The sequence below is a fragment of the Aotus nancymaae genome, unplaced genomic scaffold (genome assembly GCF_030222135.1).
Source record: "Aotus nancymaae isolate 86718 unplaced genomic scaffold, 86718_ANA_hifiasm-v0.15.2.pri h1tg000064l_0, whole genome shotgun sequence".
NCBI classification, from domain to species: Eukaryota; Metazoa; Chordata; class Mammalia; order Primates; family Aotidae; genus Aotus; species Aotus nancymaae.
In genome coordinates, this window is record NW_026988478.1 from 4,673,629 (window position 1) to 4,688,017 (window position 14,389).

General features: G+C 40.6%; 1 protein-coding gene across 2 annotated transcripts in view; it reads right to left on the reverse strand.

The window, feature by feature from the left end:
- Positions 1-562: 562 nt before the first annotated feature.
- Positions 563-14,389, reverse strand: part of SEC11A (SEC11 homolog A, signal peptidase complex subunit) — a 47,598-nt gene continuing 33,771 nt past the window's right edge. Inside the window, exons 4-6 of one of the 2 annotated variants that reach the window (XM_012449057.2) lie at positions 10,611-10,730; positions 1,762-1,819; positions 563-1,083 (exon numbers count right to left, since the gene is read on the reverse strand). In XM_012449057.2, the coding sequence (XP_012304480.1) occupies positions 1,033-1,083; positions 1,762-1,819; positions 10,611-10,730 (229 nt within the window). In that variant the 3' untranslated portion in view covers positions 563-1,032. The remainder of the gene's footprint in view (positions 1,084-1,761; positions 1,820-10,610; positions 10,731-14,389) is intronic. The other variant, XM_012449050.2, reaches the window with a different exon arrangement.

Below are 14,389 nucleotides of genomic sequence, written 5' to 3' on the forward strand. Positions count from 1 at the left end.
ACTGCCTTCATATTAAAAGAAAACATACAATTGGGCTGTGCATTCACTACTTTAAACTGCCTGCTTTAAGTCTGCATAGAGAAACGCAAAGTCAGGCACTTGAGAGAACAGGTTCAGACAAATGAGAGTGTAAAGACAACAAGCAGAATGCTTGTTCCCCAGCCCCTTCCTCTGCCTCTAGATGCTCACACACTTCCTTGGTGTAGAAAGGGCTGAGAATGTCTCATAGAAAGGGCTATGACTTTTTATAACCAAGTGAGATTTTCTGAACCTCTCAGCAACACTAGCTGGGTTTATACACACCTGAGTCACGTGAAGAATCTATTTTATGACTAAGAGATTTCCTACGAATGTTAATGGCTTCACACACACACACACACACATACATACACACACACACACAAAACGGACAAACAAAAAACCGGTTGTTAGTATTAGAGCAAGCTTCTTAGCTGAAGGACTGTTCACATGAAGCCTTTATATCCCCACGGAGTACTAAGAACCAGCGAAGGAAGGTAAATTTCAGAAGCTTACTCAACAAATACAATTCAGGGATAAGGGGTTCAATGTGCAAAGTCTTTTATTTAAAATTTTAAAAGTTAAGACTTATGACCACCTCAGTATATGCCATTCCTATTAGAAGGAGGTATGACGGTTTCAAACTCGTGCAGAGCTGCACGTCATTTACAAGTCTCTGTAGGCACTTTAGAAGTGAAGCTTGGCTTCAAAATACAAACACTGGGGGCTTTGGCTCAACCTTTTAATATAAAAAATTCACTGATGTACAAAAATGTGAAAGTGTGACAATGACAACTATGAAATCCTGATTGAAGGTCCCCTCAAGTGCACTCTGTGGTGCACACGTGCCCACCCAAACAAACTCTGGCGTGGAAACATAAACTAATGCAAACCGGTGCTACCAAGAAGCACCAACATGTGTGTTCTCCATTCCACCAATCACAGACCAGTATCTACTCCAAACATCCAGTAATGAAAAGTATGGCATCTTCCAGGAACAGCAAGGCAGACTTCTTACTCACGGTGGACCAGCACAAATAAACCCAGCAAAAAGAGCACTGCATACTAGAAAATAAGCACAGAACCACAAGTCAGAGAAGCGCTGAAAAGCTCAGGGGTTCTTAGAGTTAATTAATAAGCTGGTCTTTGTGACTATATTGCTAAACTATCCAATTATTCTTTCATCTTTTAACTGTAATCCATTTAAAAGTTTCCAAAACTAAGCAAAAGATCACATTTCTTTAAATAATTTTTCCTTTTTTTTAAGACAGAATCTCACTTTGTCATCCAGGCTGGAGTGCAGTGCTGCGATGTTGGCTCACTGCAACCTCCACCTCCAAGATTCAAGCAATTCTCGTGCCTCAGCCCCGCCAGTGGCTGGGAGTACAGGCGTGCACCACCACACCTGGCTAATTTTTTGTATTTTTAGTAGAGACAGGATTTTGCCATGTTGGTGACCAGGCTGGTCTTGAAGTTCTGACCTCAGGTGATCCACCTGCCTCAGCCTCCCAAAGTGCTGGGATTACAGGCGTGAGCCACTGTGCCTGGCCTAATAATGCTTTTTTTTTTTTTTTTTTTAAATAGAGACGGGATTTCGCTATGTTGCCCAGGCTGGTCTTGAACTCCTGAGCTCAAGTGATCTACCCACTTAAGCCTCACGGAGTGCTGAGATTATAGGTGTGAGCCACCACGCCTAGCCCAAAAGATCACATTTTTAATAAAACATACAATACAGGCTCTTACCTTAAATTTAGGATAGTCATTCATGAGGATCGTCACAATTCCAATATAAGGAACAAATCTAAAACAAACAAAAAACTGCTTATCACAGAATTTCCTACGTAAAGCAGCTGTTGCCATTCACTGAATATTATCAGTCTCTTCTATAGAATACTAATTTTCAGTTCACAAAGTCCATTTCTATATACTGCCCTATTTGATCCTTTCAAAAGCCCAAGTGATAGGAAAGTTAGGAATATCACCATTTTAGAGATGAGGAAACAGATGATCATGCCCAAGGCACATGGCTTCTGTGTGGCAGAACCAGCACCAGATAGCTCCAAGGTCTTAGATCTCCAGTTAGTGACTCTAACGCTACATGTCGATACAGTGCTAGGGGTTAGGTTTACCATCATAACCTTCAGGAAGCTGCCAGTCTAGTTGGGGAGACAAAGCAAGCACAGCCAGAGTGTTACAAAGTACTTCATGTTAAGTGGCCGAAAAGTGAGTGTAAGAGCTCTATTATAGTACTTAGGATTTCACCACCTTCTCATTTTTTAACCATCTGTAATCTGGGTTTGGCCCTACTAATCTTGAAACTTTTCTAGAACAGTTTTAATCACCATATGTAGCAAACCAGTCTCAGTTCCCATCTTTCTTTCCATCTCTGTAGCATTTGACTTTGATGACCACAAATATGCTCTGGAAATTCCTCCTTGGGTTTTTTTTTTTTTTTTTTTGAGATGGAGTCTTGCTGTGTCGCCCAGGCTGGAGTGCAGTGGCACAATCTCAGCTCATTGCAACCTCTGCCTCCTGGATTCAAGTGATTCTCCTGCCTCAGCTTCCTGAGTAGCTGGGACTACAGGCACGTGCCACCATGCCTAGCTAATTTTTTGTATTTTTAGTAGAGATGGGGTTTCACAGTATCAGCCAGGATGGTCTTGATCTCCTGACCTCGTGAACACCTGCCTCGGCCTCCCAAAGTTCTGGGATTACAGGCGTGAGCCACTGCGCCTGGCCTCCTTCTTGGTTTCTCAACGTACCACAAATTTGTTTCTTCAACTACCCCTTTGGCTGCTATACCTTCTTTCCACTAGCTCTAATTCCTCTTGCCCTAAAGTTTGTCCCCTCAAACTAAGCAAAACCACCCGTTAAATAATCTTACAGCACCTGATACATTTCCTTTGCGGTCTTTATAAAATTATCATACTTTTACTTAAATAATTAGTTGTCCAACAGATTCTATACATGTCTGTCTCCCCTACTAAACTACAAGCTCTCTAAGCGCAACAATGATGGCTAGCTTGTTCTCCCTGTATCCTCAATGCCAACATAGTGCCTTACACATAGGAGATATCCAGTACATCCTGCCTGATTGAATGTCTGAGGCTCTTCTTTTTGCTCCCTCTTGGGGAACTCCTATTTTCTCCCAGGGCTTAAATTCCCACCATGCAAGACTACTTTGACATCGTAAGAATTCAGGGCAGAAAGAGAAAATTAGCAGGGCACCATTGATGTGGAAGAGGTGGTTAGCGAATGTAAAACTCTCTTCTTTATCTTCCTCTTCCGTCGCTGGACTCCAGGGTGGACTGGCAGTATCGTACTAAGCTAGAGCCTGTCATAGGGACACTAAGCTCAAGTGGAGGCTGACCTTTGCACACTTTAAAACTGCCCAGATACTTTTATTCAGGGCACCTACAATCTTTGCACCATGCCAAAGACAGCACAAACAGAAACTGTCTCCCACAAATATCTACACCATCAAAGTCTTAGGCAAACCTGAAGAACACACACTTTGTTTTTGACACATTTCACTTCCTTTTAAGAACTCCCTTCACTTCCTCTGTCTCTTGTCCTCGCCCCTCCCTGCTCCTCTCCCTTCTGGCAGGATTACTGAGACCTGTCTCTCTTGCCCCATCCCCAAACTCCCATTCTATATACTGGTGTTTCTTAAAGCCTAGACCTCCTCTGTCATAACCACTTGATGACTTGTTAAAAATGCCGATTCTTATATCTTTCCCAGATCGACTAAGTCGGGAATTTCTGAAAGGTGGGGCCCAAATGATGCTCCTGCATATCAAAATCCAAGAAGCACAATTTTAGTGTGAGATGCACATATACATGTGTGATGGCAAATAAAATCCCTCCTCAGGGTTCATGCTTTAGTATCAACCCCTGGGATCTCCAAGAGCTGAAAAGTAACAGTCATTAAAGAATGGCATGGCTAAGCTCTAAGAGGATGGATAGAGATTTTCTACATTTTTATTATATATATAATTTTTCCTTTTTAATGCAATAACTGCTATTTCTTTTGTCTCATTTTTAACACTCCCATAAAAGCAACAGCTTTCAGGGAAAGTAAATCACCTAATGTAAGAACATAATGGCAAATGCCTCACAGTAAAGTGCAGATTAAGAGCTATAAAAGCATCTGTGATTTCTACTGAAACATTTAGCTGCTAATTCTGATTGGATGATCAACAGGCAGCCATTCTCATACATACACAGAGACTTTGTTACCTCCATGCAATGATATCTATGCCTGAAGAACCACAATCCTTGGCTCCCAGAAACCCCACAGGCTGCTTGTGAATAATTCATGAATTTTTTTTTTTTCGAGACATGGTCTCACTTTGGCACCCAAGCTGGAATGCAGTGGTGTGATCATAGCTCACTATAGCCTTGAACTCCTGGGCTCAAGCAATCCTCCCACCTGAGGTTCCCAAGTAATTGGGACTACAAGTGCATGTCACCATGCCTGGCTAATTTTTAAATTTTTTTTTGTAGAGACAGCATCTCACTACATTGCTCAGGTTGGTCTCAACTCTTGGGCTCAAGCTGTTCTCCCATGTTGGCCTCTTAAAGTGTTGAGATTACAGGCGTGAACCACCACACACAACCCAAAGCTTTTTAAGGTTGGTCTTGCTTTGCCCACTATAAGTGAAATGAAAGCAACTTGGTCTTTAGAAGTATTACAGGCAAGACCTAAGGATGCCAGAATACGACAAGGCGGTCCAAAGTCAAATGAAACATTTAATTGTCTGTAGTGCTGTTACCCTCCATGGACAGAAATAAGCTAAGACTTGATAATCAAGTGCAGAATGCTGCTATTATCATATTAAATCAAACCATTTGCACTTTTGCCTATTTTGCTCAGATAAACTCATGTGCTAAAGCAGAGTCACTAAAAAGCAGGAGGTTTAAAATAAGTGAAATTAATGCCAGCCACAAAGCCAACTCCAACACCAGCCTGTGCCAAGTTAATATCTAGAAGGTAAAATGCATCTCATTTGGTTACATACATTTCCCTGGGAATTCTTGGGATCAAAAGATACTGTTGAGGAAGTAGCCTCAGAAGAAAGCACTATCTCCTGATGCTCATAGAGATCATTAGGCAAGAGCCCAAACAAACAGTAAAGAAAAGATGCCACAACAATTAAGAAGAGACCCCAGCACGATTTTGTCAAATGTCAAAAGGGGTCTATACTGGGAAGTCTGGAATCCAGCAGCCAACTAAATGAGAGAGTAAGAGAATATGTAATGACCAGAAAATAATCATCTTGTTTCTAGAATGACTTGTTTCAAGTTAAGTAAAAAGTACATTCAGGAAGTCTTAGCCATAAAACTGATTTCAGTCAATAGACAGCTCAATTACTCTTCTCCTTCCTTGTGTATTTTTGTTGTTCTTTCCATAGTCAACATTTCTGTTCCCCAATCCTCTGCCAGTCTTTCTTTTTCTCCTGTTGCTTTCTATTCCTTCTTGACTACTGGGTGCACTTGACTTTTTCAACTTCCTAAATTTAGAAAGAAATCACTTCTTGAATACTTAATTGGTTCAGTATTAGTTTCATTTTCTAAAATTGTTTTTATTACAGGCTACAACATGAATAAGCCTTAAACACATTATGCTAGGTGAAAGAAGCCAGACACACTTCTGCTTATATGAAAAGTCCAGAACAGGCAAATCCACAAAGACAGAAAGCAGATTAGTGGCTGTCAGGGGCTACAGGAAGTAGGGGATGGGGAGTGACTGTTAATGAGTACAGAGTTTTATTTTTGGGGTAATAGAAACGTTCTGGAATTAGATAGTGGTGATGATTGCACAATCTTGTGAATATACTGAAACCTACTGAATTGTACTCTTTAACATGGTGAATTTTATATTCTAATATATGTAAATTATATATCAATAAAAAAATTTAAATTTTAAAATAGAGCCTTAGGCCTCAATGTAAAACTGTTTTAGTGTGCAGCTGTTAAAAAGAAAAAAAAAAAGGAGACCAGCCTGACTAACATGGTGAAACTCTGTCTCTACTAAAAATACAAAAAATTAGCCGGGCATGGTGGCACATGCATGATGTAATCCCAGCTAATTGGGAGGCTGAGGCAGGAGGATTGCTTGAACCTGGGAGGCAGTGGTGGCAGTGAGCTGAGATCGCACCACTGTACTCCAGCCTGGGCTACAAGAGTAGTGAAACCCTTTCTCAAAAAAAAAAAAAATTTTTTTTTTTTAAAGGCATAAAGGAGGCCAGGCACAGTGGGCCAGGCACAGTGGCTCACACTTGTAATCCCAGGACTTTGGGAGGCCAAGTTGGGAGGACTGCTTGAGCCCAGGAGTTCAAGAGCAGCCTGGGCAACATAGGGAGACCCCCGTCCCTACCAAAAAAAATTTTAAAAATGCATGAAGGTGCTGGGCTGGGTGGTTCACGCCTATAATCTCAGCACTTTGAGGGCCAAAGCAGGAGGATCACTTTAGCCCACGAGTTTCAGACCAGCCTGGGCAACATAGGGAGAACCTATCTCTACAAAAATTTTAAAAATTAGCCAGTTGTGACGGCATGCATCTGTGGTCCTAGCTACTCAGAAGGCTGAGGTGGGAGAATTGCTTGGGTCTGTGAGGTGGAGGTTGCAGTGAGTCATGATTGTGCCACTGCACTCCAGCCTGGGTGACAGAGTGAGACTCTTGCCTCAAGGGAAAAAAAAGCATAAAGACATTTGTACTACAGTAACAGACTTGCCTGTGGAAAAGCTCTATTCTCAAAGTTTGGGTACGGCCTGACTTTGAAATACCAGTTTAGTGTCTTAGGAACACAGTTTCCACAAAAGAAAGTGATATTATGTTCCATTATGTGTCAATCTCAGTAGAGGTACAATCAATGGAAAGTAAATATATATAGTTAGGATTCTGTGCTCCTGCTGTTCATGTCTCAGTTGTTTTTTATATGGAAACTTTCTTAACACAGAGTATTAGACTATTACGTTTTTAATTAAAAGCCCAAAATGGTCTATATTTTCAATGTTGGGATTTTAAAAATAGCATTAAAGGGCTGGGTGCGGTGGCTCATGGCTGTAATCCCGGCACTTTGGGAGGCCGAGGTGGGTGGATCACGAAGTCAGGAGTTTGTGACCTGCCTGACCAACATGGTGAAATCCTGTCTCTACTAAAGATACAAAAATTGGCTGGGTGTGGTGTGCGTGCCTGTAATCCCAGCTACTCGGGAGGCTGAGGCAGGAGAATCACTTGAACCAGGGAGGCAGAGGTTGCAGTGAGCCAAGATTGTGCCACTGCACTCCAGCCTGGGCGACAGAGACTCCATCTCTAAAAAAAAAAAGGCATTAAATGGTGTGGACTTTTTCAGAAATTTTCCAGGAGACAAGTTATTTTAGTGAAAGTGCAGCTCCCCTAATCTTTCATAGATAATGCATCTTTTACCCAATCAAAGGGCCAGAGTGAGTAGACAGAGCTGTAATAAACACTTAAAAATCAAGACCCAGGCTGGGTGCAGTGGCTCACACCTGTAATCCCAGCACTTTAAGAGGCTGAAGTAGGCGGATCACTTGAAGTCAAGGGTTCTAAACCAGCCTGGCCAACATGGCAAAACCCCGTTTCTATTAAAAATATAAAAATTAAAATAAATAAATAAATAAATAAATAAATAATAAAAATTAGCCAGGAATGGTGACATGCACCTCTGATTCCAGCTCACTCAGGCAGCTGAAACATGAGAATCATTTGAACCTGGGAGGTGGAGGCTGCAATGAGACAAGATTGCTCTACTGCATTCCAGCCTGGGCAAAAGAGTAAAACTCTGCCTCAAAAAAAAGAAAAAAAAGAAAAAGAATCAAGACTCAGGTAAAGGAACACTCAGTTGTACTATCAGGAGTATAATTAAAATAGGCTTGGCAAAATTTGTCAAAAGCCTTAACATATGAGTATGCTTCACCCAATAATTCCACTTCTATGAATTTACTCTGAAGAATGATTGGGTAGACGTGCTGAGATATACATAACAAGGATATTTATCATAACATTGTTCACAATAAAAAAGCTGGCAACAATCAGAATACCTAATAACAGGAGACTGAATAAAATCTACATGGTCTATCCATAGGATAGACTATATGGTCTTTTCATACCGTGGAATAGCACACAGCTTTGAAAATGATGATATGAAGATAAATATATTGATTTGTAAATATACTAGTAATTTTTTTGGGTAAAAAAGGGGTTATAAGATAGGGTGACCATTCTCCTTTCATATACAAAATGAGTTTATGTTTTTATAAATATGTACATACTAGGGCCAGGTGCAGTGGTTCATGCCTGTAATCCAAGCACTTTGAGAGGCCAAGATGGGTGGATCACTTGAAGCTGGGAGTTTGAGACCAGCCTGGCCAACATATCAAGACTCCATCTCTACTAAAAATGCAAAAAATTAGCTGGGCATAGTGACACATACCTGTAATCCCAGCTACTCGGGAGGCTGAGGCACAGAATCCCTTAAACCCAGGAGGCGGAGGTTGCAGTGAGTCGAGATCATGCCACCGCCACTCTAGCCTGGGTGACAGAGCAAGGCTCTGTCTCAAAAAAAAAAAAAAAAAGGCAAAAAAAAAGTACATATTAATATTTTTATCTCTACACATAAAGGCTAATAGAACGTAAACCAAAAAGTTAATAGTAAATATTTGTGGAGAGCAAGAAAAAGGAGACAAGTTACTTTGCTTTTTGATTATTGGTATTTCCTTATGTTTCTACATGAATCTGTACATTTATAATTTGAGGAAAAACAAAAAGACTCAAAGAGATTGGTAAGTTTAAATAACCACATTAGCAGCATCTTGGGAACTGAGGAAGATGGGGACTATTATTTCTCAGAAGAACTGATGACCTAATTTGGATTACAAAATTATTTTCAGTTCCATCACAGGAAAAGTTCCCTTAAAGTGGGGACATATAAGAAAAAAAAAACCAACTCCGCAGCAGACAAAGCACAATGATACTGATCTGATCTTTTTGGCCCCAAACTGAGCACCTCCTGTGCTGTAACTGAGGTGGCTTTCACTTAGTAACTCATACTTCCTTCTCTATGGGAACTGCGTTTCTCAGGCCTGCTCACTGGTATAATAACTCTATATCCATAGTCTGTTCTAGGTCAAAAGGAGCAGAGGTTCTGACATTGGCAGGAGTGCCATGTAGCATCTAAATAGTGAGAATTAGCAACTATCCATTTCAGAAATGTTATGCTAGTAATTTTTCTATGATGGTTAAGGTGGACTATGCAGCAGCCACTTACGATCATCAATATAATCTTACATACACAACCTAACTCATTTGTTTCCTCATCTGTAGAATGGGAATATTAGGGTTGTTCTGAGGTTAAAATGTGGTAATACTTGTGAAGTACTTAGAATGAGTCTCTGGTACACAATAAGCCCTAACAAATGTAAGTTATTGTTAATACTATTAATAACATTAATGGAGCAACAATGCCATACTTCCTTAATACCAACAACTTACAATTCCTGTCCTCCACTCATCTGCTCTCCTGATAAAATCTGAAACAAACAGGCTTAATATAACTTTTTAATTTCATTTTACCTCATCAATTTCAAGACTAGAAGTATTATGGATTAAATTAACATTATAAAACTAATTTAGATGAACACGTTAAGTTCTTGACTCAGTAATTCTTAAGAAATGTTAAGTTTCTGGTGAAACCCCATCTCTACTAAAATGTACAAAAATTAGCTGGGCATGGTGGCAGGCGCCTGTAAACCCACTACTTGAAAGGCTGAGGCAGGAGAATCGCTTGAACTCGGGAGATGGAGGTTGCAGTGAGCAGAGATCATGCCATTGCACTCCAGCCTCCTGGGTGACAGAGCAAGTCTCTGTCTCAAAAAAAAAAAAAAAAAAAAGAAATATAAGTTTCATAAAGCAGGACTTAGACAGCGCTGATAGTGCTCTAGACCCCCAGAGCCTAGCATAGTATAGACATCAGGGCACATGGAAGGTGTCCAATATTTCTCGAGTGAACCAAATAAGTGAACACATTTTTTTTTTTTTGAGGCTGGAGGCAGTGGTGCAATCTCGGCTCACTGCAACCTCCGCCTCCTCAGTTCAAGCAACTCTCCTGCCTCAGACTCCTGAGTAGCTGGGACTACAAGCAAGCGCCACCACACCCGGCTAATTCTTTATATTTTTAGTAGAAAAGGGGTTTCACCATGTTAGCCAGGATGGTCTTGATTTCCTGACCTCATGATCCGCCTGCCTTAGCCTCCCAAAGTGATGGGATTACAGGCATGAGCCACTGCGCCCATCCAAGTGAACACATTTTTTTAAATTGTCACATCCAATTCACCATCTCATCACTAGTATTCTATTCTTTTATTGCACCCCAGTTCCTCACCTCTGGAGTAGTATACCTGAAGTTTTAGATACTTTTTAAGAAGCACAATTTTCAGAGGACACAAGAGTCATTTGGTGGAACCAGAACCAAATCTCTACATTCAACTGTATATGATCAAACAATATGATTGAGAGGGCCACGCTTCAAGTGATAGAAGAAGTTTGAGATGCTCCCCACTATACTTACCCCCTGGCTCTCCCCACGACATCTTTTTTCTCTAGCCAATGTTGTCCTTGTTTATAGAGGCCTCGGTCATCAACCGCATTATTATCGCCTTTGGTCAAAAACTTGATATGCCCATTTTGCCTTAAAAGAATAAATGAAACCCAAGTCATCAAATACTTTCATGGCATTTAAAGCACAAAATCTGTTCTTATTAACCAAAAATGTTTGTGGCACTGGCGTATCTTAAAACCATTCTAGTGTCAAAATAATTATTTATTGAGCTATGAGAATGTTAATAGCTGTGTTGTTTATAATCAACTAAAAATGAACTAAAAATCCAATATTAAGGAGTTCAAATATTATGTAAGCATTAAAATAATGGTATGGAAGAATATTTAATGACAAGATTGTACAAATTTTATTAAATGAAGAAAAGAATACAAAATAGCATGTACAGTACAATCACATTTTTATGTTAAAATATATACACACTACCAATTTTCTAGAAATACAAAGAGCAAAGGAATACAATAAACTATCTCACAGGATATAACTGGCAAGATACAGACTATGGGCAACTACAGAATAACCAAGTTTCTCCAACCAATGACTTGCAAGAAACAAAGAAAAGTTAGGGAAATAACTTATAGATTAAACAAGAGACTATAAAGCCACATCAACAAATTGCAGCTGAGGACTTTATCTGGGTCTAGTTTCAAACAAATTGTTTAAGAAAGTTATAACACAACTGGGGATTTGAACAAATGTCAAAAACTTGATGATACTAAAGAATTGTTTGGCTGGGTGCAATGGCTCATTCCTGTAATCCTAGCACTTCAGGAGGTCAAGGTGGGTGGATCACTCGAGCTTAGGAGCTCAAGACCAGCCTGGGCAACACGGCAACACAAAAAAATATAGAACAAAACAAAAAATACAAAAAAAATTAGCCAGGTGTGATGATATGTGCCTGTGGTCCCAGCTGAGGTGACAGGATCACCGGAGCCCACGGAGATTGAGGCTGCAGTAATCTGTGATCGTGTCACTGCACTCTGGCCTTGGCGACAGAGTGAGATACTGTCTTGAATAACAAATAATAATAACACAGGAGAGGGGAAGAGGTGGGAGTAGAGATGGAGCAGAATTGGTTACATATTAATCATCAGTGGGACGGGGTGATAGAGACACGGGGGTTCCTTATATTCTTCTGTGCATGTCAGAAACTCACCAAATTCAGAAAAGCAAAAAAAAAAAAAGGTATTAGACAATACCTAAAATAATATAGACCAACAGATAAACAGACCAATGGATAAACAGTGGCTGTCCATAGCTTTCTTTAGATTATCTTTATCTTCTTATTATTTTTCTCCAACAAACATGTATTACTTTTATATTAGGAAAAAATGTTAGCTTTAAAAGAAGAAATACCTCAATTCTTCAGACATGCCAGGGTTTACAAGAACAGCATTTGCTTGATCAGGAAATTATTAGTTTAATTCTACTAAAGAACCATGAAGTTTGCAGTAATTTTAAACTTTAACTGAAAGCAATGTGTATTTTACAGTTGATAAAGACTAGCTGAAAATTAATTCATGTGCATTCAGATTGACCACTGCAGTAGAAAGAAGAAAATTAGCTTCAGACTTCTAAAGGCTAATATCCACTTAGATTCTAAATCAGAAACTGGCTCATTAGTGCTAAATCTGCAGAGGAAACTAAATTGGGAGGTGTTGCAAACACCAAAGACAGTTAAGTGCAAACAGTCACATTAAAAATAAGATTCCAGTTAGAAAAAAATGCAAATATATACAGAGAAAAATAATCTGTAGTTGACAATTCAGTAAGTGAAAAGGAAAAATCCTGAAGGGTAACAGAGGACAGGTACTAGGAGGGGCTCACTGCAAGAGTGAAAGTCAGGAGCAGCAGGAAGGAAAAGTGAATTCAACCCAGAAAACAGTATCAACTCCACACATGCAGAAAAGGCAAATCAGATATGAGGAGAGAAAACCTAGGAAATGGAGAACTCCCCAGAGAAAGAAGTCTCTGGGCTATTCTCAAAGACTTGATTTGCCAGCAAAACAAACAAACATACTAACACACCCAATTTCCCCTTCTGGGATGTAATCAGGAGACACTACTATAGCTTTTTTGAAAAAGCATAGATATCCTTCATCTACTTAATGGTGGAACAAATATTCTCTGGTGGCAACCAGTTCTTTTAGACCTACTTTTTAATTTTTTTTTTTTTTTTTTTTGAGACGGAGTTTCACTCTTGTTACCCAGGCTGGAGTGCAATAGCGCAATCTCGGCTCACCGCAACCTCCGCCTCCTGGGTTCAGGCAATTCTCCTGCCTTAGCCTCCCGAGTAGCTGGGATTACAGGCACGCGCCACCATGCCCAGCTAATTTTTTGTATTTTTAGTGGAGACAGGGTTTCACCATGTTGACCAGGATGGTCTCGATCTCTAGACCTCGTGATCCACCCGCCTCGGCTTCCCAAAGTGCTGGGATTACAGGCGTGAGCCACTGCGCCCGGCTACTTTTAATTTTTTTGAGACCAAGTTTTCCTCTTGTTATCCAGGCTAGAGAGCAATGGCGTTATCTCAGCTCACTGCAACCTCCACCTCCTGGATTCAAGCGATTCTCCTGCCTCAGCCTCGAGGGCAGCTGGGATTAAAGGCGTGCACCAACATGCCTGGCTAATTTTTGTATTATTGGTAGAGATGGGTTTTCACTGTGTTGTTCAGGCTGGTATGGAACTCCTGACCTCAGGTGATCCGCATGCCTTGGCCTCCCAAAGTGCTGGGTTTATGGGCATGAGCCACCCTCGCCTGCCCTTATTAGACCTATTAAGAAAAAATAAAACCCCAGCTGGGCATGGTGGCTCACATCTGTAATCTCAGCACTTTGGGAGGCCGAGGCGGGCGGATCACAAGGTCAGGAGTTCGAGACCAGCCTGGCCAACATGGTGAAACCCTGTCTCTACTAAAAATACAAAAATTAGCTGAGTATGGTGGCACACACCTGCAATCCTAGCTACTTGGGAGGCTGAGGCAGGAGAATCACTTGAATCCAGAAGGCAGAGGTTGCAGTGAGCCGAGTTTGTGCCACTGCACTCCAGCCTGGGTGACAAACTGAGACTCCAACTCAAAAAAAAAAAAAGACCCCAAAAGCTAAATGGGTACAGAATAATGTATCCATCTGCATGGGAAAAGCAAAGCTAAGGATTAAGTCATCCAATGGTAAAATTTCTCTTTCCAAATACTTAATCACATGCCAGAGTATATCATCAAATTATAATACCTCCTGATATGGTTTGGCTGTGTCCCTATCCAAATCTCATCATGAACTGTAGCTCCCGTAATTCCCATGTGTCGTGGGAGGGACCAAGTGGGAGGTAGTTGAGTCACGGGGGCAGGTCTTTCCCATGCTGTTCTCATGATAGTAAATAAGTCTCATTAGATATCATGGCTTTATAAATGGGAGTTCCCCTGCACAGGCTCTCTTGCCTGCCGACATGTAAGACATGCCTTTGCTTCTTTGCCTTCTGATTGTGAGGCCTCCCCAGCCATGTGGAACTGTGAGTCCATTAAACCTCTTTCCTTTATAAATTATCCAGTCTTGGGTATGTCTTTATTAGCAGCATGAGAATAGATTAATACACATCCTAAAGGATGAACTTGCTAAATACATACATTTTGAATATTATTCAGCCCCATATTTAAGAACAATGTTAATACTATTAAACCAAATGGGGCTGGGTGCGGTGGCTCACACCTGTAATCCCAACACTTTGGGAGGCAG